Source organism: Scardinius erythrophthalmus (genome assembly GCF_964197995.2).
Source record: "Scardinius erythrophthalmus genome assembly, chromosome: 16".
In the NCBI taxonomy this organism is placed as follows: Eukaryota; Metazoa; Chordata; class Actinopteri; order Cypriniformes; family Leuciscidae; genus Scardinius; species Scardinius erythrophthalmus.
In genome coordinates, this window is record NC_138236.1 from 12,996,130 (window position 1) to 13,022,563 (window position 26,434).

Genomic DNA, 26,434 nt, shown 5'->3' on the forward strand with positions numbered 1-26,434 from the left:
CACTATAACAAAAAAGGCAGACTAAATATTTGTCAATACAGATTGAAGTCTTTATTATGAAAAAATGCAACGTTTAGGTTTGACTGCGTAATTTTAACAGCTACAGAAAAACAGGAAATGGATGTCTGGTATTTGGCAAACCGTTTACAGTTTCAGAGCTCGTTTAAAAAAACCTTATTTGTTTGAAACTAAGCTTATAACAAACATAGAATTCAGGATACAGAGAAACTGGTTTGTACCTTGAACACTAACGTTAGTTCTCAACGGCGGAGAATTTCACTATTGTTCAATTTAGATGCACTGCTTACGTTTCACTGTTGCTTACGTTCTCTGTGGTTACATGGAATTAACACCAATTACACACAAAAATGATAAATAATACATTTATTATAATTACTTTATACATAATTATGAATGATCTTGAAAGCTTCTGGTGTATTTAACGTATTTTAATAAAATTCATGTAACTGCCAAATGGAAAAAAAAGTGCGCAACGTTGGGTGCAGTGGTTTCTGTTTTGTTTTCCACAGCACCATCAGCTGGCAACGAGCTACAGTTACTGGTTTCGGTGATGCAGACGTCACTTGAAACAACAACCTTTCAATAATTTAATGGAATTCAAACCACCTAATACAGCTTGAAAAGTGAGAATTATTTTGAGCTAAAAGTAGTTGTACAAACTATTCCGTTTATAGTCCACAAAATGGTTATTTAGTTCAGTTTTGTGTATTCGAAATTCACTTTTGCGGTATGAATGTGTATAATTTATACTGAAGAACAAAACGTGAAACGCTGCTCCAGAAATGTTATTGTTAATGTTAAATGTTAATATTGTTTTACTTATTTTTTTAAATCGCCCGTATGAAATTTATTTCCGGGACTTGCCTACAAAGTGACGCCATCATGGGAACTTTTATTATGAAATGGTGACGTATGGCTCCCGCATGCGCAGAACACATGATTTTTACCTGTCAACGTCTTTATCAAAAATGGTTTCATCCGCAGAGTGTCAACGCTATCTGCATTGATGTCAACATTAACGCAGCTGTATAACAGATGGCTTTACTGAGAGCAGATATGTGATCTCGCCAGCGGAGTCCGGGAAAGCGTTTATGCTGTCAGCACACCCACCGACGTCGCACCTGACCGCACATCGCTCACAACCTATTCATCCATCTATCCATTTATACATTCGCCTGTCTACAAGACTAACGAGCCCCCTCAGCCCCTCACAGCTCAGACCTTTTTTAAAAATCGTCGTCGACTGACAACGGTAAGCAGCAGCTCAATGGAGAGAATCCTGTGCTCTATAGCGAGCGCACAGTAGCTTAGCAGTTAGCGTGTGTTCATGACATTTGATCGTGTTTGGGTGGCTGTTCTCAGTATGTGGAGGAGGTATCGTACCAAGTGGAGGGATTTAGAGAGATGTTTACTATGAACCACAGATTCATCATTGTCACACTGGCTAACCGCTTTTGAGGACCTCAGAGGGGCCTTCTCATCACATCAATGGTCCCTTGTTCCCCATCAGCACATTATGGGAAATCACAAGCCTGCCAAATGGAGTCATGCTATGTTTTTTCTAAATTTAATTCATTAGATTTGAAACTAGAGTCAGATTTAGAAGGGTTTAATATGCATACTTGTTTTTGGTTGGTGTGATCTTGTTTTGGTTTCGGATAGAGTAAAAACTGGGCTGTTATGATGCATCTTAAAGGGACAGTTCCATCCAAAATGGAAATCATCATTTACACACCCTCATGTTTTCTGTATGGCTTTCTTTCCTCTGTGGAACACTAAATGAGAATTTAAGCAGAATGGCAGCCTCAGGCACCATTTATTTACATTGTGTTGAAAATGACTGAGATTGCCATTCCTATTGGGACAAAATGAGGGTAAGCAAGTGTTGTTTTTTTGGGGTGAACTGTCACCCCAATGAAACGTTTTTATTTTTATTGCAGGTTGTTTGCAAGAATTTAATGCTTTCAATAGCATAACTGCTGTTAACGGCAGATTAGAAAGGAGTAAAATGTAGAAGTATTTTTTTTTTTATTGTTGTTATTCTTTGCCCTTTATAGCTTAAAGTGACGCACCTGCAACTAAGTCACATTGTTACTAATTCAACAGCCTCCCACGGCTTCTCCACCAGTGACAGTGAGCTCTTCTGACCACTAAAGTGCTGCTGTGTTTGGTTGAGTGTTAAATACCACTTGGTTAAGCTCAATGTTGAGTATACTGGAATCTGGGTGTGAGCTCTTTTTTCCGTCATCAAGCATGTGATCTACACTAACATTACTCATTGAGTACACTCCTTATGATTGAGTTTAACCTTTGTGCATTTTCCCCTCTGTTCCTTTAAACTGAAGGTGTGATGTTTGTACGTGACCTCGGAATCGGCTTTTAGTCCCATCGTGTAGGACGATGAATGCAGAGGAGTTGGAACTCCTTGGTGACTCGAAGTACAGGAACTATGTGGCAGCGGTAGATAAGGCCCTAAAAAACTTTGAGTACTCCAGCGAATGGGCCGATCTGATCTCAGCACTCGGAAAGCTCAACAAGGTCCTTTTCTACATAATCTTGATCACATTTATTAGCAGTTCCAAACCTGACAGTTGCTTTACTGATCTCATTTTTCTGTATTTGTTGGACAGGTTTTGCAAAACAATGGCAAGTATCAGGTTGTACCCAAGAAATTGACCATTGGAAAGCGCCTGGCCCAATGCCTCCACCCGGCGCTGCCCAGCGGGGTACACCGCAAGGCTCTGGAGACCTACGAAATCATCTTCAAGATCATTGGACCAAAGCGCCTGGCGAAGGATCTTTTCCTCTATAGGTAGAGATATTGCAAGATTGATTTTTCTACTACAGTGACTTTTAGTGCCTAATATGTGCTTTTATTACCCTTTCCCTCCTCCTCCTCAGTTCTGGACTCTTCCCTTTACTATCCAATGCTGCTATGTCTGTGAAGCCAGTATTACTTGGGTTATATGAGACCTACTACCTGCCCTTGGGGAAGACTCTTAAACCAGGCCTGCAGGGACTCCTGACCGGTGTAATGCCTGGTCTGGAGGAGGGATCAGAGTATTATGACAGGTAAAATAAAAGTTTTTAAATCTAGAATGTACTTGTTTCATGTTTATTAAATATGTATACTACTGTTTATATTACTACTACTATTATATTAGTACAGTAACAGTAATATTGTGAAATATTATCGCAATGTTATTTATTCCTGGGAATTTCTTATTGTTTTCTCATATTAAATGTTGAAAACATTTGTGTTGCTTAAAATTTATTTATAAATAATATTGTAGATTATTTTTTTAAAGGATTCTTTGTTAATTTAAAAATTGCCTTTATTTTAAATGTTTTTTAACAATGTAAGTGTCTTTACTGTCACTTTTGATCAATTTAATGCATCCTTTAATGCATGCATCCTGAATTTTGCATCCATAATGCAAAATTCAAAAAAAAAGATTGTTTCTTTAAAAAATCTTACTGACAAACTTTTGAACAGCAGAGAATTATATGTTCTTAAAAAAAGAATAAATAAATAAATTAACTAAAAACTAAAATCAATTATTTCAAATGCATATGCATGGACATTCATGTAGAAATTTACAATGTTATTAAATTATTAGCATTTTAAAAAGATTAAGCATCAGATGAAGGTGATCTTAATGTATAAATAGAGCTAATGAGCATGCACAATTAAATATCCAATATCAGCTGAGATATTTATATGTATGTGTGTGTGTGTGTATATACATGTATCTACAATATTGACTAATACCAATAAATAAAAACAATAGGACCAATACCTTGCTAGAAAAGGTGGCAGCAGCTGTGGAGCAGCCGGCCTTCTACAGTGCCCTGTGGGGCAGCATCCTAACCAGCCCTTCTGTGCGTTTGCCTGGAGTGTCCTTCGTCCTACTGCACCTTAACCGAAAACTATCAATGGAGGACCAGCTGTACATCATTGGCAGTGACATCGAACTGATGGTACACTGATCAATAGTGGCAAAATGCAAGCAAAACAGCCTTTAAAAATGAACGAATCACAATATAGAAATTGTTTTATTTGATACCACAGGGAACATTTATTTATATCATGATTTCATGTTTTCTTTAGGTGGAAGCAGTCAGCACATCTGTGCAGGATTCCAGTGTGTTAGTGCAGAGGAGCACTCTAGATCTTATCCTGTTCTGCTTTCCCTTCCACATGAGTCAGGTAACAAAACTGACAAAACATTTTTTTATTTTACCCCAATGATAGGAATATTTCATATATTTCTCTCCGAAATTCATCTGTTAAAGACCTTACTGTGTTGCGTCTCAGGTGGCAGAATCACCTGTCCACCTTTAACACATATATGTGTAGATTTGATTATTCTCTAGTCACAAAAATAGAAAAGTTAGTGTAAAGTCTTTGACAGAAATTAAGCACTAAGACGAAATACACTCTGTACTGTTCATTTCAGGCTACACGTCCAGACATGATCAGGATTCTGTCTGCAGCACTTCATGTTGTTCTACGAAGAGACATGTCCCTGAACCGTAGACTTTATGCTTGGCTGCTGGGTGAGATATCCACACCTCACACACTAACTGTATGCTGTCCAGTTTCCAACCTTTTTAGTTTTGTTCCCATTTTCAAAGATATGGCATTTCTTAGAAATCTTTTGTTACATTGTAAATGTCTTTAATGTCATGTTTCATCTATTTAATGCATCCTTGCTGAATAAAAGTATTAATTTCAGTAACACCTTATTTTATAGTGTCATTGTTACATATGTTACACGTAGTTATTATAGTAATAACTATTAATTATGCATAATTACATGCAACTAACCCTATAGTAAGTACATGTACTTACTGAATATTACTCAGTACTTAAATGTATAAATACAGTGTAACAAAGACACCTTAAAATAAAGTGTAACCTTAATTTCTTTAATAAAATATTGCTGACCCCAAACTTTTGAAAGGTAGTGTACATTAGCACTAAAAGCAAATTAGCTGATTTGCAAAGATTTGCTTACTAAAGACAAAATAAAAAAACGATCATAACTAACTAGTTGATATTTGATTTTAATGTTGAATTGTCAAATTGGTGGTTCCGATGTAAACTCCCTTTATCATTTGTTTTGCAGTCGGTTTTGTTTTTAAGATATTTATCCTGTTGTACAGCACAATGGCCAACTACTGTTGCTTTTATTGTGCTATATAAATAAAAGTTGATTGATTGATAGTTGCTGTGAATGCTGTACTTAATTTTACAACTTCATAAAAACAGAATAAATTTGCTTAAGTTTTGTAGTGGTAAAGCATTTTATATTTAAGCTATATGAAATGGACCAAAGGTTAGAAACAATTGTTTTAATGTTCCCGATTCCCCTCTGATTTCTCATGTTTTCATAAAAACCATATCACACATTATCAGTTCAGACAGATTGATAATATGACCCTTAAATGACCTGCGTGTTTAAGTGTTTTGGTTGACCTGATTTTGTCTCTTACTTGCTGTCCATATGCTGTGGATGAACATTGCGGTAAGTTTGTATGTCATGAACACAGTGACAACTATAAGTAGCCTCTTATCATATTTTCATGAACACTTCCTCATTTATTTCCTTGGATCTCTGCAAGTCATTAAAATTGTTTTGGAAAACTTAATATCTATGAACTCAATGTTCTAATTGTGTGCTTGATGGTGTTTTCAGGCTTTGATAACAATGGTGTGCAAGCAGGCCCTCGTAGCACCCGACTCAGTAATCCAGAAGAACACGTCACACACTACTTCAACACTTATTCCAAGGAGATGCTCATTCAGGTAAGGTCAGACGTTCAAAGCAGAAAGTCCAAACAGGGAGAACTTCACATATGTTTTTGAATGCAGCATCCAAATTTTGTTTTATGTCAAAAAGATGGATTGATGCAAGTCATTTATGTTGTTTTGGACTTTGAGCATCAATGGGACATCAGAAATCTCTGCTGTTCACAGTATTCTAAACAAAAATTTCCAGACAGAGAAATCAAAAGCAACATATAAACTTCAAAAGATCTCTTTCTTTTTTTGAGTTTGAGTTTGCTTTTGTTGTAGGATAAAACCGTTTTTGTTATGTCTGCAGTGGCGCACAGGTGCATGCACACATTTTGTCAATAAGCCACTCTGTCTTCACTTTTCTCCATGTGGTCTGTATGCATGGTTTAGCTTGCAATGAGACACTGGTCCCAATGCATGCACAGACAGAGCCTTTCAGGGCCATGCTTTTAAAATGTCCTGGTACCCCTGGGAGTTGAGTTTGGGACTGCAGCAGGGGGAGTTTTGTTTTTGGCATTTTACTCAGTTTTATTGGAAGGGGAATTGTTTGATTGCGTGCCATCTGGTTTGGGCCACTTGTTGGATCTGGCTTGTTTGGGAAGTAGGTTATTGCAGGGACCGTCTGTTCCTCTGTCTGTGCAGCCATGCGTTAGACCAAGTGTGAAATCCCTAAAGAGCGGAAATAAACACTTGCAAAGGCCTACACAGTATAATGGAGAACATTTTCCTTCTCAAGGGTAATGCCGAGGAAAGATCCATCTTAAGTACTTTAGTTACATTTAGAAGACCTTTTCCATCATCTAACGCTCACTTAAAGTTAATCTTTAAAGTCAGCATGAAATGAAAATTTAACCTATTTTTTCTATTATGTAAATGCATGTTATAGATCTCATTGTGAATTTTGTTATCATTATCTTACTGATATTTTTTTTATTTGATTTTTATAGCTCATAATAGTATTCAGAATGTCTTAACTTGATCTTCCTGGTAAAAACTTATCTTTGGTGATTGTATGCTGGACTTCTCCAATCATTTAGATGCTTAAAGGGATAATTCACACAAATATTTAAATTAGCCCATGATTTACTCACCCTTAAGTCATGCTATGTGTATATGACATTCTTCTTTCAGACGAATACAATCGGAGTTATATTAAAAAATGTCCTGGCTCTTCCATGCTTTATAATGGCAGTGAATTGCTGCTTCTGTTTTGAAGTCCATAAAAGTGCATCTATCCATCATAAAAGTACCCCACACGGCTTCGGGGGGTTAATAAAGTCCTTCTGAAGCGAAGCGATGCGTTTGTGTAAGAAGAATATTCATATTTAACACATTAGAAAGTAAAATCTAGCTTACGGCCATACGCTGTCTACTTGTGCCCAAAGCGCAACGTGACGTCGGAAGTAGCGTAGTGCGTCATGGCATTAGCGTAAATATCAGCTGTACGTTGCATTACTTGCATAAGTTGCGCTTAGACTTAAATGGAATCCGTATGTTCGTTTGGCCGGAAGCTAGTTATTTTACTTTATGAAGTTTAAACATGGATATTTTTCTTAATCAAACACATCACTTCGCTTCAGAAGGCCTTTATTAACCCTCCCGGAGCCGTATGGAGCACGTTTATGATGGATATATGCACTTTTATGGACTTCAAAACAGAAACAGCAATTCAATTCAATTTATAAAGCTTGGAAGAGCCAGGATATTTTTTAATATAACTCTGATTGTATGTATAAAGAAGAATGTCACACCTAGGATGACTTGAGGGTGAGTAAATCATGGGCTAATTTTCATTTTTGGGTGAACTATCCCTTTAACCCCATCCCCCCTCTGCCGCACCTACAAGCTCACATTCATGCCCACATCTCAAAATCCAATCTACAAAGAGAAATTAACCCCACATTGCATTTTTTTTTCTTTCTCAATAATCTTTTATACTCTGTATGTCCATTATATGGAAAAAAGGATCTGTCGCTACTTTCAAACTCTAAGAACTCTAATAATTTAATCAATAACACTGTTAAATGTAATCTTTAGCAAAGTTCAAAATGAATATAATGTATGTTTTTCATATTGAACATTATATACATTTATAATGTTACGATACATTTACTTGTAATTTTTAAAACAGTTGGTTTAAGTATTTTATTTTTAATTTATACAAAATACTATGTTTGATATCAGCCATTTAGCCATTTATCGTTACTGGTCAGAATTGCATTTGTCTGTGCATCCCTAAATGTGTCTGTGTGTGTTTGTAGGCCATGGTGGGGATCTTGCAGGGGAAGGCTAGAGGAGGGGAGGAGGAGAGCATCCTGATGCACGACTTAAAGCCGTTTCGCATTCTCATCAGCCTTCTCGACAAGCCTGAGCTGGGTACAGCCATTACAACATGATGTCTGTGGTATCCTTAGACTCACACAAAGAGAGTTTGGAATTGCCTTGATACTTTTTTTATCCACTTTATTTAGGCCCAGCAATCTTAGAGGATGTTCTGATTGAAGTGTTTCGCACCCTGCACACCCAGTGCCGTGCTGAGTTGGACCTTCAGAACCAAAACCCCTTCAGCAAAGACCAAACTCAACTTAGCAGGTCCGCACTCATTTTCTCTCACTAATGGTTTTTACAATTATGCAGTTCTTATAAATATTTCAATATTTTCAATGACAATATTTTCAACTTGTTCTTTTGTGTTGCTTTTTCAGCAAACTCAGAGAAAACAAGAAAACAGCAGAGCTCATTAAAACCGCCAACCTCTTGTTTAACTCATTTGAGCCCTACTACATGTGGGACTATATTGCACACTGGTTTGAGGAGTGCTGCAGGTGTGTGTAGGGTAATGGGTGAAAAATATAATTAATTTTTTGTCCATTCTTGCTTGACCTCATTCTCTTTTTATAGGTGGACTCAGAGCAGTCATACCACTGGACAGACTATGAGCTCTGTGACATCAACACGCTCATTGGTTGAGTTCTGTGAGCTGGTGGACTTCTTGTTGGACATTGTATCTTTGGTTGGTAAACTTTACACTTGGATATGATAATTTAGCTATTGAAATGTTCAGATCCCTGGTGAATTTTTCCAGCTAGAAATTAAAATTGTAGTTGGTCTAATCTCCATTGATGTTTCTACCTCTTTAGTTATATGCAACTAAACTACTTCAACATTTTATTGACACTTGGTTTGTCTTAGCCTCATAGTTTAGACATTTTCTACATGTGTCCAAATTTTTATGTGTATGTTGATGTCCATGTGAAAGATTCAGAGATCATCTTGGCCTTCCAATCAGGGTTTCTGAAGTGTTTTCTGGCCTCTGCACTGCTCGCTTCTGTCTGTCTGAAAATCTCTGCTCTCTTTTTTTTCCTCGAAGCCTACTAGAAGCATGAGGGTTATCTGCCAGGTACAGTACTGCTCTTACTTGCCTCTTCACCTTACCTTCACTTCACTCTAATGTTTTGGCTACCTTTCCAGAAACATCCATTAACGGTCTGTAATCTCCAGGTTTTCCATTTCCTGCTCATTGCTCGCTTTGAAAAAATAAACGCCACTTCAGCTTCACACCACTCACACCCTCTGATCTTGAATGCCGTGAAACAGACAAGCGGAGTAATAAAAAAAATTAAAATGCCTATTTGCTGTATTAAATTATATTTATTGTTATATTTTATCTAACATTTTACATTATATAATTATTTAAAAGAAACACTCATCATGTTTATCTATGGATGTTGCGGAAGGTAGAACCATAAACTTGCATGAGCTCACCAATTAAAATTCTTAAGCTTGTTACTCACTTTTACACCATACATAAAGCCTAAATTGTTCTTATATGTTTTTCAGTTTTGTTAACCATCACTCTTAATGTATATTACTGACTGTGATGCAGGGATGGACCTCCAGCTATCTTAATATTGACAAGGAATTGAGCCTCCCTCATGTATCTCTCTCTGTCTCTTTTTCTCTCTAGGAGACATACATTGAGATCCAGACAGAGCATCTACCTCAGTTGCTGCTGCGGATGGTTTCTGCTCTTACCACACACCTGCAGGCTCTGGGCCTCAGAGAGCTCACCCACTGTCTGCGCCTCTGCTCGAAGATCCTCAGCAAAGTCCAGCCCCCTCTGGTGTCGCCCCTTGCACTGCCCTCTTGTCCGTCCTCTGCCGCAACTACCCCTTCCTCTAGAGACAAAGATGATAAAATGGTGAGAGCAGACAATCAAATGATACAAACATGTTCTGTGAATAAATACTCAAAACCAGATAGATGACTGACTTTATATGTAGGTCACATTTTTAACAGAAGCTTAAGGTAAAGCATAATATATGCAGGGTCTACACAGCCATGGAAAAACTGGGAACAAACAAGCTTAGGATTTCCATTACAAATTTCCATTACAATCAAACGACTGGAAATTCAAAGATGTGTTTCCTCCAAGTAACTGGTAGACCTCTTTTATTAGGGTCCAAGCACCGAAAGTACCTATTGTAATCGTTGGCCTTCTTCTTATTATTATTCTTCCGTTTCTGCTCAGGAAGTCTATGGCCCAGTCTTGTTAGATTTGTTGCATTATGCGGAGTCAAACGATACCAAACTTACCTATATCGACCATTTTGGGCGTCAGCCATTTTGAATATTGTCGTAAAATGCTATATTTTAAGTACGCATTGGCGTATTGTTACAAATCTAGGTATGTGTCTTCGGCACCATGCCCTGACAGTACTCAAAAAGTTTTGTGGCCGTGACAGCTTGTGGTCAAAAGTTATAATGAAATTTACAAAAATGCTAATAACTTTTGATCAAATTATCCTATTATAATGATCTTGATAGATTCCTTGGGTCATGCCGACGACAACATAGATACCAATTTTCCTTTCCGCCATTTTGATTTTCTTTAAAAACCTATTTTTTCAAACTTATAGACCGTTTGCCTGATTTTCAGCAAATTCAAGTCAGATCATCTTCAGACTGTGCCGAAAAAAAGTAATGTTTTTTGTGTCGATAGACGAAACCGTTTTCGTATACTGCAGCAATAAAGCTGAGGCATGATGACAAAACGACTCTTGAGGCTGCATGTGTCATTGTCACCTCACTCTGAACACACCATTTTGGTCTCAGCACCACCTATTGGTCAAAAGGGATAAACCATTAAATCAAATTACTAGTGGCTGTATTTATAATTTTTCAGCCATTTTGCCTAAAACAATCTTAAAATGTCTTTAATTGCTCTTTGTTGCAGTTGGTCTGATGCTCCCAGCCATGTTGGCATGATGTATCGTGTTCTTTGTGTTTGGCCCCGATAATTGCTACCTTCAGCTATATTTTATGTAATTTCTGTAAGCTTCTAGTAAACATTTGATTAGTAATGAATATTCAAAGTTTTTTTTTCTTTATATGTAAATGTCAATTATATAGGCTGCCCTTGGTAACTGATGAAATAAATCAGGTGAAAGTCAGATAATCTAATTTGAATTTTAGTGGCTTTTAGAAGCTTTAAATCAAGCCCAACTAAGGAAACACATTGGCATCAGTGCACCGAGACCAACCTCTAGCCTGAAACACAAAATCTGTTACTCTCATTTCTGCCCTGTGCTTCATGTACAATTTTTTTTTTAGGCATTCCACATAGGGAATATGTAGTGTAGATTAAAAAGTATCTTAACTGTTCACAGTTCAGCTGTGAAATGTACTCTCTTTCTTCTCTGACTTTGTACATCACTCAGCACTTTATTTAACTGCCAATATCAACAGTACTCTTTCAACTTAGAATGTCTTTTAATTGTTTTGAAGTCTTTGGAAGCAGTCCCTACAGCATTAGTCAGTTAAAGTCAAGCCAACATGGCCTGATTGCCATACAAGCACTGGCCTGGAAACAACCATTCTTCTGCCTGATGGTGTTTGTCTCCCACTGTACATGCCTTCACTGACTCCCTGCTCTGGGTCCAGTAGACAGGATGGTCCTCCGTCATTGGCCCCTGACATAAGTTTGTTAGGGTGTGTGTGTGTGTGTGTGCGCCCCCATGACCTGTTTGCTACCTTACTGGGACTATGTGTCTCTACCGTAAGTGAAGCTTCATCGAAATTGTGCCAGACTCCCTGGATGGTGCCATCATGCAGGGAGGGTAAGCAAGGGAATAGGGATGAGACGTTCATGCACAGCTGAGTTCCTCTCTCTAGTGGGAGCCAAGTCTAGCCTCTGAGGCCCAAGAGTCTGTCATTTTCACTCAGGTGAAAATGGACTTCAACCTCTCAAGCTCTCCTTTCCCTCCTTCGGGGCTCATGCAGCGCACTGCTTGCCACCTGAGTCTGGCTCTGCGCTGCTACATGATTCTATGATAGAAGCCACTGAGTTGTGGATGTCTGAACGTGTTATAGCCAACCCACAGCATGATGGGAAGGGCTTCATGTTAAAGTGTAGGACTCAGAGAGCTATGTTTTGCGCAAGAAATGGCCTCAAATTTGCATGGAATTCCTTGCAGCCTAACAGTCACTATGATAATATAACAATATAATATTATCGACATTATGCAAATAGGGATTCGAAAAACTAAATATTTGTAAAATCGACTTGGTAGAATGCTTGAACAGTCAACCTGAAGGAAGCTCTATATGATTAGACTGGTTTAGGTCTCACTTGACCCGTATCAGATGTGGCTACATAAGATGCATTGTTGTATTCAAAAACAGCTAGATGGAGCTCACCATAATGGAACAGAATTCACTGGTTTCGAGTTAAAGTCTTAATGTAAGACTTGTGATGGGATTTTCAAAAAACCTGCACCAGATGTAACACAACAGGGCTCGACAATAAACCTTGTTTTGTACTTGCCCTTCGAACAAGTAAATTGGTCATTCACTCATTCACACAGACTGGCACGACCTTGTTACTGTCCATGATTTATCAATTATCAGTCGCCGTTTACACCGAATAAAATAAAATCAGAATAATTCTCGAATTTCTGTGCTTCCCTAGATGTTTTTATTAATGCTTTAATTAGACTACTTGTCGATTCGGTCAAGTAAAATTCTCTTTCAATTGCCCCTTAAAAAAATCCCATTTGTCCGGGAGAAGCGGACAAGCATTCATGTCAAGGCCTGCACAATGGTCAAAGTTGTATGTCTGAATGTGTTTAGCAGCAGTTCCAGTGCTTTAAAGGGGTTAAATTTAAAATTGTTACTTTTTGAATGGTAATTGTTTTACCATTTAAACAGTGAAGGACAACACGTTGTCAGCATGCTAACTATAAGCACCACCTCTAAAAATACATTTACATTTATTTATTTATTTATTTATTTATATAGCGCTTTTTACAATACAGATTGTTTCAAAGCAGCTTTACAGAGATAACAGGAAAATAATGCTACAAAGTTTGTTTCCAGAAGAAAATAACGTCACAGTCCAGCTTAAGTAAGTTCAGTGATGTTTCATTTTGTTGTAAAAAAGTTATTAATTTAGTTCATTTATATATAGCTGCTCTGGAGAAAACCGTGATGTCATCGTCCAGCTCAGTTAGGGTCAGGTTCTCTAGGTTCAGTTCTCATATAATAGTGTCAATGCAGGCAGATCAATATTATTGTTGAATATTAAATTAAATGTCCCCAACTAAGCAAGCCAAAAGCCAATGGCAACAAAGGTGAAAAAGGCGACAGTGGCAAGGAACCAAAACAGTAAAAAAACAAAACTAAACCAGTATATTTCATTGATTTAATGAAACTGCCTTGACTTTGAAACTGATTAGGGTTTTGCACAGTAGTGTCAGGAGACACTGTGTTTTATATGCCATCCTGGAGAGAAATAATCTTTTTCATTCCCAATCTTGCTCAGACCCTACCAGTCACCCTTGAAGCCCCTGGCAGCACTGATGTATTTGAGGATGGCGAGAATGCTTCCAGCAGCCGATTGTCAGAGAGTGGATTTACTGACTTCATCCAGTACCAGGCTGAACGTGGGGAGCAACCTAATAAGATGCAACAGTCCGAGGATGATGCCTCCATCCCTGAAGATGTACCTGTCCAACCCAAAACTAAACCCAAATCTGGACTTAATAGTTCATCCCACAGCAAGCCCCAGGACAAGCCAGTGATGCAGTGCTGCCTTGAACATTTCCAGCAGTTCCTTTCTTGCCTAGTGAGGCTTTACATCACCCCAGGTGGTCAAGCAGAAGCAGGAGAAATCTGCAATGCAGAGATGGACACTCTAACAGTGGTGGCTGATAAAAGATTGACACGTGGTTTTGAGGAGTCTTCTGTGCATATGGAGTGTCTGGCTGCATTCACTGCTGCCTGCCAGCTCTTCTTGGAGTGCTCCAGTTTTCCAGTCTACATTGCTGAGGGCAACCTGAAGTCCTCGCCCACTAGAGAGGAGCAGGCAGGTAAAAATGACCTTTTACTGCCATTTCTTAACTTAATGTACCAAAGGTCAGAGGTCAGCCTGTTGGTCATATTCCTCTAAGTTGTGACCTTGTTATCACAAATCCGGCTGGACATTGTTATCCTTGACTGTCTCTGCTGCATTTAATCATGACTAAGAAATAAGTATTAGTATTGCTTTAATATACAACCCTGACATACCTGATAGCACTATCTTTTTTTTTTTTCACATGCAGTATGAATGAATTAATTTAATACAAAGGGATTTGGGGCCAGTTAATGAGGGTAATTTATATAAATACATAGTTTGTTTCACACTTGAAATCCTTCTATGTCACATATTTATGTTGTGCCAATTCTTGACAGGTGAGAGTGTTCAGCCAGCGGTGTGGCTGCAGACCCTGATGGATGCATGCTGTACAGCTGCTGATTTCAGTATTCAAGCAGTAGCTATCTCACTTGTCATGGACCTTGTCGGACTCACACAGTCTGTAGCTATGGTGACAGCTGAGCGTGTGGCAAGTCCAGACTCGGGCCAGCCAATGAGTCCGAGCCAGGGGCGTGTTGCAGTGGTGATACGACCACCACTCACACCGGGTATCTTGAAGTACATTGCAGAGAAAACAGGTTTCTTCAAGGTTTGCATTATTTCTTCATTTGTTTTAATTCTCTTGAAGTCTCTTCTTCTATCTTGATCACCTTCACATTTCTCTTCCGTAGAGTGTAGCCCTTATCTTATGGGATCAGTTGGGAGAGGAGACCCCCCAGCACCACAAGCGCAGTGTGGAACTCTTTTACCAGCTTCATAATTTGGCTCCCTCCCCCAGCATTTGTGAAGATGTCATTAGCCAGCAGCTCATGCATCGAGACAGGGTCAGTCTCATACATGCATGCACAGACACCCCACAAACAAGTGGCATTGAATTGCACAATTATACATGCACAGACATTTTTTCACATATTACCAATTTTATTTCAGAGAATACGCCTGGAGGCTCATGTAAAATTCTCCGTTCTTTGGCACCTAACCAGAGATTTGAATATCAACAAGTCCTCCCCTTTCAATCGGACCTTTGACAGGTAACAGCACTTCTATGGGAGATGAAGTCTAATTATACAAAAACAAATATGATTTGGAGAATCATCTCAAAACACTGTCATTAATTGTTAAATCGCCTCACCATTCTCTTCCTCTTGTAGGTCTCTGTTTATCATGTTAGACAGCCTCAGTTATTGGGACGGCTCTGCAAGTGCTGTTGGCAGGGCCTGGTTGAACCAGGTTTTGCAGAGACATGACATAGCTCGTGTTCTTGAACCTCTACTGCTTTTGCTGCTGCACCCTAAAACTCACCGTGTATCCATACAGCGGGTTCAAGCACAGCGTCACTGGACCCCGGTCTTTCCTAACCCAACGGAACAAGAGTCCTCTGAGCCAATTTACATGAGGGATATGGGCTATACTGAAAGTAAGAGGGTTCATCTAGTAATCTAAATAGATTTATATCATCTGCTTTTTTTCTTTTGTAACCAAAATAAATATTTGCTTTCTAATGTGATTTTTGTCTCCTCTGCAGGTTATAGCCAGATATCAGGGAATGGCCAAGCGTGTGGCAGATGCCTCCCATTGGATGATATGGAACCCTTTAGCCTGACAGTCAACCCTTTGAGTGACAGTCTTTCTCTCTTGAGCCTTAGTAGCGAGAACCTGCAGCTGTGTGGCGAATATCAACCTCCTGATCAGCAGGGGGAGCACCAGAGCTCAGATTCAAGTGGCTCTCAGTCCTCCACTATAGACAATGGCAGCTTTGATGAACTGGAGGGAGGTGGTAGCACTGTTAATATATCTGATCCTGTGCTTTGTCAATCTGTTTCGTCAGAGGAGGAGTCCTTGCACAAGGCAGTTTCTGCTGTGCTTTTTGAGCTAGTAGACAGAGTGGTGCAAATGGTGGAGAAAGAGTCCTCTGAGACACCATCATCTCCTGATGCCTGGATTCAGACAGACTCTGACTCTAACTCATCCACCGATACCTCTAATGGGCCATGCATCACCCTTGCTCCCTTTTCCAACACCCAACCCAGAACGCTCCCAGAATTTGTTGCAGGGGGAACCTTGGAGTTCCTGGCTGTGGCCTCAATTGATGCTTTAGGGGAAGAGGAGCATCGGGAAGGCATTGCTCGGCATAGCTCCTCCCCTTCCATCATTACACTGCCAGACAGCGGTGGCAGTGCTGCCCCAGAACAGAGTCTCCAGGTAGATGACCAGCACCGCAAGCGCAGCCACAGCAGCACACAACTCAGCCTAAAGGGCAAGATTATGGAGCGTCTGGTGGACAAATCCCCAGGGGCCAAGCCTAAAATCAAGAAAGTCAAGAGGAAAGATGATGATAGACGCAAAGCCAACCAGGCTGAGAAGAGCCGCCCACCCAGCATCTTCTTTGGTGACAGTCTTGACTTGGAGAACTGGTACAGCTGTGGGGATGGGGAAGTGTCTGAGATTGAAAGTGACACCGGTTCACCCAGTGGTGGGGCTGCTAGTGGGGTGGGAGGATCTCGCACTTCTGGGTCACCTCGTTTTAACATCCATCCCCTATACCAGCATGTGCTGCTCTATCTTCAGCTCTATGACTCCTCTCGGACTCTGCATGCGCTCTCTGCCGTTGCAGCCATGCTACGTGCTTCACCAGCAGGATTTGTGAGCGCTATCTCCACCACCAGCATAAACAACACATACACCCCACAGCTCTCTCTTCTGCAGAACTTGCTAGCACGTCATCGTGTTTCTGTCATGGGCAAGGATTTCTACTGCCCCATCCCGCAGGACTCGCACTCTCACTCATTCCGAAGTGCCATGTTCCTGGAGATCATAATCTCCCTTTGCCTCTATTTTCTGCGCAGCTATTACTCAGCCCATGTGGCTGCCACCTCACAGGACCTGGCAGGCAACCATGCCATGCAGCTGACAAGCGTGGAGGTGTTGACGTTGCTCTTCAGCGAGCTTTCTAAGGTCACTGGGGGCTCAGCCAAGGGCTTTGCAAGCTTTATTTGTGACGTTTTGTCCAAATGCAAGGTGCAGAAAGTAGTGCTACACTGTTTGCTTTCCACCATATTTAGTGTACAGAAGTGGCATGAACACCGTGCCCGTGGCACCAATGTGGCTGCAGTTGAGGAGGGGCTTTCAGAGGACAGCGTCATCAATCTGTCAGAGGACCAGTTGGACAACTGCAGCGCGATACAGTCACAACTTTTGCGTCTGCTTCAGAGCCTGGTGGTGTTGGAGCACCGTGTGATGATCCCAGTGGATGAGGGTGGAGAGGGAGGTCCGGGGTCAACTGGGTCTAGTGGCATACCTAATGGTCCCGGGGCTGGTTTTGAGCTGATTGGGGGCGAGGTAGAGCATGTCAACCCACAACAACCTATGACTTCCTTGCAATATCTGCATGGGCAACCCATTACAGCTCAGGGCATGTTTCTTTGTGCTGTGATCCGAGCCCTGCATCAGCATCATGCATGCAAGATGCACCCACAGTGGATTGGCCTTATCACAGCCACTTTGCCATACATGAGAAAAGTGCTTCGACGAGTAGTTGCATCTGTTACTCTTCAGCTGTGCAAAAACCTTGACAACCTTATCCAGCAATACCGCTATGAGACGGGCCTCACGGACACAAGGTACTGGACCAATTCAGTTATGTAGCAGAGAAACCGTGCCATACAGCAAAGCACAGTAGTTCACGGAGCTGTTTGTATTGAAATTTAAAAAAAATTTAAATAGAGTACAATCACAAACAGATCACACACTGCAACCACAAAGTGATTATTTGACTATAAGGTCATGTGATAGTATATTATTTATATCCAAAAGAGGGCACTGTTCACCATCAATTCTTCAGTTATTGCCCTAAAAATATCATGTTCTTTTAAAAAGCACTTTAGGGAATATAAATTAAAATAAAAAAACATTTGAAGCAGTGCTTTGTTTATGAGGAGAATGCCAATGTTTCTGTGTGTATATTTCTAGGCCCCAGTGGATGGCATTGTGTATCCCTCCTGACCTGATTCTAACTGTACTAGAAGGAATGACAGCCATAATCCATTATTGTCTGCTAGACCCAACATCACAATATCACCAGGTGAGGGAGCTAGTGTTTCATGCTTGTTAACTTTCAAATGCTTAAGATAATGGATACATTAAAAAAGTGAATAAATGGTGAGAACAATTTAATAATAATTACTATTATTATTATTAATCTATAATTAATAGATTAGTTTTATAGTTTAGTATAGAATAGTTTTTTCCAATTTTAATCAATGCTTAGGTGTGAGCTTTGAATCTGTATGATTTTTTTTTTTTTTATGCTTATGTGCATGTAATCCTCAGCTTCAGGTGAATGTAGATCAGAAGCACCTTGCAGAGGCACGTGCTGGCATTCTCTCCATCTTGCACACCATCATGTCCTCCGTAACCCTGCTTTGGGGTGTCCTTTATCTGGCTGATAGTTCTGACAAGCCAGCTGCAGCCTCTGCCTGCTCCACCTCCAACATCAACCTAGGATCCACAAAGGTACCGTGAGGAGAGTGGACTTGTGTCTTAAGACATGTAGTGACTGTGCTTTGGTCCTGAGAGTAGTCCAGGCGCTAGGTTAACAAACTTTTTACTGCTTGTTCACAGAATCTCAGGCAGCAAATTCTAGAGCTGCTGGGCCCAATCTCAATGAATCATGGAGCTCACTTCATGGCTGCTATTGCTTATGTATGGAATGAAAGGAAGCAAGTTAAAACTCCATCCAGGAACAAGGTATGAACAACACCAGAAGTAACATATTAGGTTTGAACCCAGGGATTACAAAAACAAATGCATTGGTCTGTATTTTAGGTAATTCCCACAGCTAGTGAGGAACAACTTCTCCTTGTGGAACTTGTTCGTTCAGTAAGTGCCATGCGAACTGAGACTGTGATACAGACAGTGAAGGAAGTCCTCAAGCAGCCCCCAGCCATCGCCAAAGAGAAGGTATAGTTACGAATATACCCTGACAACTCCCATAATTCTTCTCCGGTCACTGTCAATTACTTCTGTTGGTTTTGCAAGCAGATTTAAGACTCCCCTTTGCCTTTCTTTATTTTACAGAAGAATCTTTCCCTGGAGGTCTGCATGCTTCAGTTTTTCTATGCCTATGTGCAGAGGTAAGTGAACTGAGCAACTATAGTAATATCAGCATATGCCAAAGGTATTCTTTAAAGTACTCTGTCTCACTGCCCTTGTCTCGTCTCTATTAGTATTCCAGTGTCTAGTCTGGTTGATAGCTGGCCATCACTCTTGGCATTGCTGAAGGACTCTGTGCAGCTCAGTCTGCCTGCTCCAGGACAGTTCCTCATACTAGGGTAATTTTTTTTTTTTTTTCAATCCTAGGACAGCCATACTTTCATTTCAAAAGTACATTCATTTAGAGGTTTCACTTATAAGATAAATGGTGGCAAATGTAATTGAATGAATGTGTCCAGTAACAAAGTGAACCTTGTCATAAATGAAAAGTTTGCTTTTGTTTAAAAAATAGGCAATACTTTTGAAAGACTTCATTAGCTATCAAGCATATTTCATTGGAATGTCCTGGATTAAATTATATTAGGCAATGTTTTACTGAGAAAGTTTATTAATAGGGATTATTCTCCTGGGATAAAGATCTTATATACCGGTAATTAGATTATATTTTTCTATATTGTTTTGAGAAAGTATTGTTTTGATTATTTACATTTCTACATGAAATTAGTGTTTGCTGTTGATTTGATCAATAATAAAGTAAATTGACTTATAAGAATACATTGGAGTTGTCAAAAAGTAATTTTTAAAATCGTGACGCTTTGAACGATGTTGAGCGGAATCGTAAACGCCTCTGATTGGCCATTGTGTTCACGCGCTCATCGGATATGTCTGTGATTGGCTACAATGAGCAACGCACGGGAGCGTTTGAGAGCACATGGAAGTGTTTGAAAGTGTTTTAAAAAACGGGAGTGGTAGAGCGTTTGAAAGCACAAGCAGCCGTTTACCAGAGGGCCGGTCAGCCGATAGACGCCTGCTTTCAAACACTCCCGTGTGTATCTGTGTAAGCGCTCAGTGAAGAGCGTCATTGATGTATATTTACAACATGTTTTTGAAGCGCTGATCATTGTAGCCAATCACAGACATATTTGATGAGCACGTGAGCACAATGGGCAATCAGAGGTGTTTATGGTTCTGACTTTTTGACAGCTCTAGATAGACATTAAGAATGAGGAATTTGTTTTTATGTTTTCTTTAGAGTATTGAATGAGTTTATCCTAAAGAATCCCACCCTGGAAAGCAAGAAGGACCAGCGAGAGCTACAGGTGACCTTTCCCTCATTCCAACACTCTCCACTGTTACATCCAAGTATCATATTTTTTTGACATGGTTACTTTGTGTTACTGTTTTTTGGACATTGTACCATGGTAATACCATGTATTTCACTACCACTTGCTAATACCACAGTATTTAAATATGGCAATTCTATAATACTATGGTAAACATTGAAACAGATGGTAATGCCATGGTACTTTAGTGTCAATGTCAACTGTTTCTCTCATTTTAAATATTCACATTAAATCATAAAACCATGATTTTCCAGGATGTGACCCATAAGATCGTAGAGGCTATTGGAACGATTGCAGGCTCATCCTTAGAACAGACCACATGGTTGAGGAGAAACCTGGAGGTCAAACCTTCTCCTCAAATCATGGTGGAGGGGGCCAGTCTGGAGGCTGATGTAGAAGGTCAGAGTCTATGTGTGTCTGTGTTTATGTAAGGTATAGCTCATGTACATCGACCCCTGTTTACATGCACAGCTCCATGACCATGAGGGTATGGCGAGTCTTTCACTAACAGTATGTATGTTTCAGATCTAATGCTCACAGTGATGGAGGCCTCCAGCTTCACTCCATCTGTGTACAGTGTTCACGCCCTCACTTTGCTGGCTGAGGTAAACGCAGAATGTCACATGCACACTCTTTTCCTTCTTTGAATATACAACGAGCCCAAATCTACCACAACCGGTGCTGCAGATATCATTTGTAAATTAGAATTTTGCATTGGTATCAAGCACACCAAGAACATTCACAGGTCACCAGAGGTCGTGCTCTGCCCTGCCCTACTTGTCTCTATGTTTGCTTTTTTTTTGCATTGTTGTGTTGATTGGCTTTCTGTGAATTGAATTATTGTGCTCATGGGTGTCTTTGCAGGTACTGGCTCATCTATTAGATATGGTTTTCTACAGTGATGAGAAGGAGAGAGTGATTCCTCTGCTGGTCAACCTCATGCATTATGTTGTGCCCTACCTGCGCAACCATAGGTATTTGGTCTTCAAAATCCAACACTGTTGACACAAGAAGAGGAATTGACAAAATTATCGGACACAAAGTTGCTGAAGCTGCTTCAGTCTCTTGGATTGTGTAATTGAAAGTTATTATAGGGATCAAGATCTTGTTGCTCTGTCTTCTTTTTGCCAGTGCTCACAATGCCCCCAGTTATCGTGCATGTATCCAGCTGTTGAGCAGCCTCAGTGGATATCAGTACACCCGGAGAGCCTGGAAGAAAGAAGCTTTCGACCTGTTTATGGACCATACGTTTTTCCAGATGGACTCCTCTTGCGTCAGCCAGTAAGTCCTGTACAGCACAACATGTCCTTTCTCCTTGTCACAGTGGTTTTACTGCCACTCACAGGGCAATGTGACCTCTAGTTGACCACATCTCTCTCTTTCAGCTGGAGAGCAATCATAGACCACCTGATGACTCATGACAAAACCACATTCAGAGACCTGATGAGTGAGTCTTCCAGCTGCGCCAATCTTATTGTTCTATCATTATCATCGAGTTTTTTGTTTGTTAGTGTTGTAGAGAGGAACTTGCTAACATTTTGTATATGTGCAGCCCGAGTTGCCGTGGCTCAGAGCAGCTCTTTGAGTCTTTTCACCAATCGAGATGCAGAGCTTGAGCAGAGAGCCATGCTACTCAAACGACTGGCCTTCACCATCTACAGCAGTGAGGTGGACCAATACCAGAAGTACTTACCAGACATTCAAGGTACACACAGACACTAACAGACATGCTACATAAGAGCACCTAAACAAAAATCCATTGATTTCAAAATCAGGGGTGTACAATCCTAGAGGGCCAATGTCCTGAGTTTAGTTCTGAATTTAGTCACACAACCTATTTAACGTTAGAATCTATAAATACTATTAAAGGGTGAGTCACGCTGCTCAATTGAGTAGATGACAGCTCACAGTTTGTTCTGCTGTATTTGTTGCTCTTATCAGGGTTCCCACGGGTCCTTGAAATCCTTGAAAGTTTGTGAATCTGAAAAGAAAAAGTTTTTGAAAAGAAACATACATAGATACAGGTCCTTGAAAGTGCTTGAATTTATTTTGTGCAAAAAATCCATATTATTCCCTCCGGTCCGCTAATGTGTTATTTCGCCAACACTTCGTGGCCTATGCACACTAGCTTGCTTGATTTACGTTAGTTACACGCATTTACGCGTTACATTAAGTGTTTCCCACGTGAGGTACTTTGTGTTGTACGTTGCCATGGCGTTCACGCGCGCTAAACTACTACGATGGTACCTCAACAACAACAAACGTGTCCCCACATTAAGTCCTTGAATTTGGGGGTATTGGACCTGGAAGGTCCTTGAATTTAAAGTTAACCAAGGTGTGGGAACCCTGTCTTATATTTCAGAGAAAAAGCTACTGCTGTCAATGAGATTTTCAACTCTGTATATACAGTCCTTAACATTTTACACAATGTCGTTTCAGAGCGTCTTGTGGAGAGCCTACGACTCCCTCAAGTGCCCATCCTCCATGCTCAGGTCTTCCTCTTCTTCAGAGTGCTGCTACTGCGCATGTCCCCCCAGCACCTGACCTCACTCTGGCCCACTATGATCACTGAGTTGGTGAGGATATGACACACCTCACACATTTACATATTACAAATAATCACAAGCAACATCTCACAAATCAGTCTGTAAGCTCTTGGCCTTGATGGTGAAATAACAGAAGTTCCCAGGGAGAATCTGGACGGGAATAGTTATTTGGTAGAGCTTTTGTGTCTCTTCTCTTAGAATCAGCCATGTTCATTAGGCTTGTTTGTTTCTTCCCACAGGTTCAGGTGTTCTTACTCATGGAACAAGAACTCACTGCAGATGAGGACATCACCAGGTATCCAAATCTGTTATATCTTTTGTTCAAGGAATACAATCAGGCTCCATTTAAGACCTTATAGGTGATTTGTACATGTTGAATACTGATGAATGTGGTCTTTGGGCTCTCTCAAGGACCTCAGGCCCCTCGGTTGCAGGGCTCGAGACAACATACTCAGGGGGCAATGGCTTCTCTACCTCCTACAACAGCCAGCGCTGGCTCAACCTCTACCTGTCTGCCTGCAAGCTGTTGGACCTGGCCCTCGCTCTGCCCTCTGAGAGTCTGCCTCAGTTCCAGATGTGGGTGTTTGGGTGTTCCAAATGTTTGAAATGTATTTTAGTACAAGGAAGGAACTCGTTTGAATAAGCTAGTAATATTTCTTGGGCTTTCAAGGGCTTTTCACACTGCACTTACCCCCAGGTTATCGTTGTTCTAAATACCGCTTTTAACCCTGGATAGAGGAACATTTCACACATGTAATTTAAAAGTGAGGTTAGCACCGCTTCTTACCCAAATTTATGAAACCTCACAAACTGCTCTTGCAATAACACTGCATTGCAGTGCCAAACTTGTAGTGTGAAATTATGTGGTGTTAGAATGTTACGGCTAGATGCTTGGCAACATAGACCCAATTGCTTGCCTCATATTCACACGGTTTGGACAGTCACAGAAATACTGTGTTTGAGAAATGGTGATGGAAAATACATTAATGGAAGTGAAGAAAAGGCTGTTTCATTTAATTCTCACCGTTATAGTTCAAAAAGTCTAAACAGGTCGTATGCTGCTTTTCTCGATTCAATGACACCGACACGGCAAATATGCAAATAAGGACATTAACACAGGGTTTAGGAATGTACAGTGCAGTTTATGATTACCCAGGATTAACTTTTAACTCTAAAGCATGAGCAGTGTGAAACGTGATAACCCAGGATTCTGTTTACCCAGGGTTTAGAATGACCCATGGTTAACTATTTCAAGTGTGCAAAGCCCTTCTGTTCTGAGTTGTGAAAACTATTCATCCTTTTACATTTATATCAGTCTTCTTCATTGATAAAATTCACTACAAATATTGAGCATATTTAATTTGAAGGAAATAATAATACACTGTGCCACAGGTATCGCTGGGCATTTGTCCCTGAAGCCTCGGATGACTCTGGTCTGGAGGTCCGCAGACAGGGGACCCATCAGAGAGAGTTCAAGCCCTATGTTGTCAGACTGGCCAAGCTGCTGAGAAAAAGGGCCAAGGTAATACGACCACAAAACTGTCGCCACAATATGCAATTGACCCTAAATAAATAAGATTAAATTTGGGTTTTAATCTTAAAAAAGATTAAAACGTTTAATTTTTTTTAGATTAAAGATCTAAATATTCACAACAAACACCCTTTCAGCATGAAACCAAGAAAGGAGACCTACACTTTCCCTGCCTCTCCCCACAGCCTCTTAAATGTCGCCCCTTTTAGGATTAATCTATGGAAATCTGTTCTTTCCAATTGTTGCCTTGCTATTTTAATAGAGGTTCATTCCACGTCATTAGCATAGGACCTATGACATTTGTAGACTATTCAGTAGATTTGCTAATGCTCCTAAGCCTAGGATGTTCATTACCCTCATGGGAATGTCTCCATTAACTCTAGAAAAATCCAGAGGAAGACTGCTCCACACGCACTCTGTCCTGGGAGCCCGGACAGCTCCTGCTCACCCTTTATGTGATCCGCAGCATGGAGCAGCTCCTCCCTTTCTTCAACCTTCTCAGCCAGGTGTTCAGCAGTAAAGGCAACAGCCGCTCAGGACCATATCACAGCCCTACTCCCAGAGACGGCCCATTCCCTACCAAGGATGGGAAGTTGGAGAGCCAGAAAGTCTTCTGGAGCCGGGCCAGACAGAACATTGAGGAAATGGTTGAGAAGGACTTCCTTGAGGGACTCATCAAAACGTGACCTGACATGGACAAAAAGTGAAGCTATTGAGCAAAAACACTAACAAAATGTGGAAGAGAACAAAAAAAAGAAGTTTGTACATTTTTTTCCTTTTCTAATTAATGTATTTTCCCCCAAAAGCTATACTATTTAATTTAAATTCTTTTAATGTAAATATGGCCAGCTGTGATGATTTCTTTAATTTTTTTGAGCCCATAGGATAGTATGATGATACTGTGCCATTCCATATTGTGGTGACTTGCCTAATAAAAGAGACATATCATGTGAATTTAAAACATTTTTGAATTTCCTTATCCACAGAAAGGCTTGTAATAGACCTCATGTCCATAACTAACTAATCAAACTTGCACTAATATTTATTTCCTTTTGGATTAGATTTCAATTGTCAACAAAAACCTTTCGTGTAAAAATTCATATGCGGATAGTTAAAAGTAATGTTGCTTTAAAAATGATAAAAGCCATAATGGAAAAACATTAAAGTAAGAGAGATAGGAAATAAAACAGACATGTTCCAACCCACATACTTCACTACAGCGGTTTTTCTTCTTCAAAGGGTGATCTAATTTAACTAAAGTACAGCCATAATTGAACGGGGGGATTATGAATTTATAAAATGAATGAAGACCACCATTAAAATGACGTAAGTATATTATTCATATTATTTTTTATTTAACCCTCTGGTAACCCTCTGGGGGTTTTTTATAGATTTTTTTTTTTTTTTTTTTTAAATGGTACGAAACTTGGAAAAGGTTTTGGCACTTACTGTATGAACAACAAAAAAAAAATCATGGACATGATTTGAAAAGGTTAAATGGTCCTGATTTTTTTTTTTTTTTTTTAAATGCTGCTTTGGAAATGAATGGGAGATGAATTTTATCTACTGGAAACATTTGGTACTGCGCCCAAACTAATTCTTACTGAAAGCACATGTTTTGATATATCAACCTCAAATATAGAACACAGTTTGTTTAGATTTATGGCTTTGATTTTCTCACATTTTAGGGTAAGACGTGTTTTGGAAAATATATATTTCATACAAAAACTGAAAATTGTATTTTTGTGCATATTTTATAACAATGTAAAATTGTATATCTTT

General features: G+C 39.9%; 1 protein-coding gene across 2 annotated transcripts; it reads left to right on the forward strand.

The window, feature by feature from the left end:
- The first annotated feature begins 948 nt into the window (after positions 1 to 948).
- dop1a (DOP1 leucine zipper like protein A) lies at positions 949 to 25,858 on the forward strand. 2 transcript variants are annotated; one of them, XM_081389274.1, is made up of 38 exons: positions 949 to 1,273; positions 2,367 to 2,559; positions 2,652 to 2,833; positions 2,923 to 3,093; positions 3,813 to 4,002; positions 4,133 to 4,231; positions 4,482 to 4,581; positions 5,724 to 5,833; positions 8,086 to 8,200; positions 8,296 to 8,416; positions 8,530 to 8,649; positions 8,726 to 8,837; positions 9,195 to 9,224; positions 9,792 to 10,025; positions 13,647 to 14,193; positions 14,558 to 14,829; positions 14,912 to 15,064; positions 15,171 to 15,271; positions 15,392 to 15,657; positions 15,766 to 17,860; positions 18,210 to 18,321; positions 18,570 to 18,752; positions 18,861 to 18,986; positions 19,065 to 19,199; positions 19,317 to 19,372; positions 19,466 to 19,570; positions 20,485 to 20,551; positions 20,830 to 20,974; positions 21,101 to 21,180; positions 21,440 to 21,549; positions 21,707 to 21,856; positions 21,961 to 22,022; positions 22,128 to 22,280; positions 23,015 to 23,151; positions 23,361 to 23,416; positions 23,533 to 23,697; positions 24,514 to 24,643; positions 25,036 to 25,858. In XM_081389274.1, the coding sequence occupies exons 2-38, from the start codon at positions 2,422 to 2,424 to the stop codon at positions 25,336 to 25,338; spliced, it is 7,431 nt and encodes a 2,476-aa protein (XP_081245400.1). In that variant the 5' UTR covers positions 949 to 1,273; positions 2,367 to 2,421; the 3' UTR covers positions 25,339 to 25,858. The 2 variants fall into 2 exon arrangements, with proteins under 2 accessions (XP_081245400.1, XP_081245401.1); XM_081389275.1 differs by lacking the exon at positions 9,195 to 9,224.
- Positions 25,859 to 26,434: the final 576 nt, after the last annotated feature.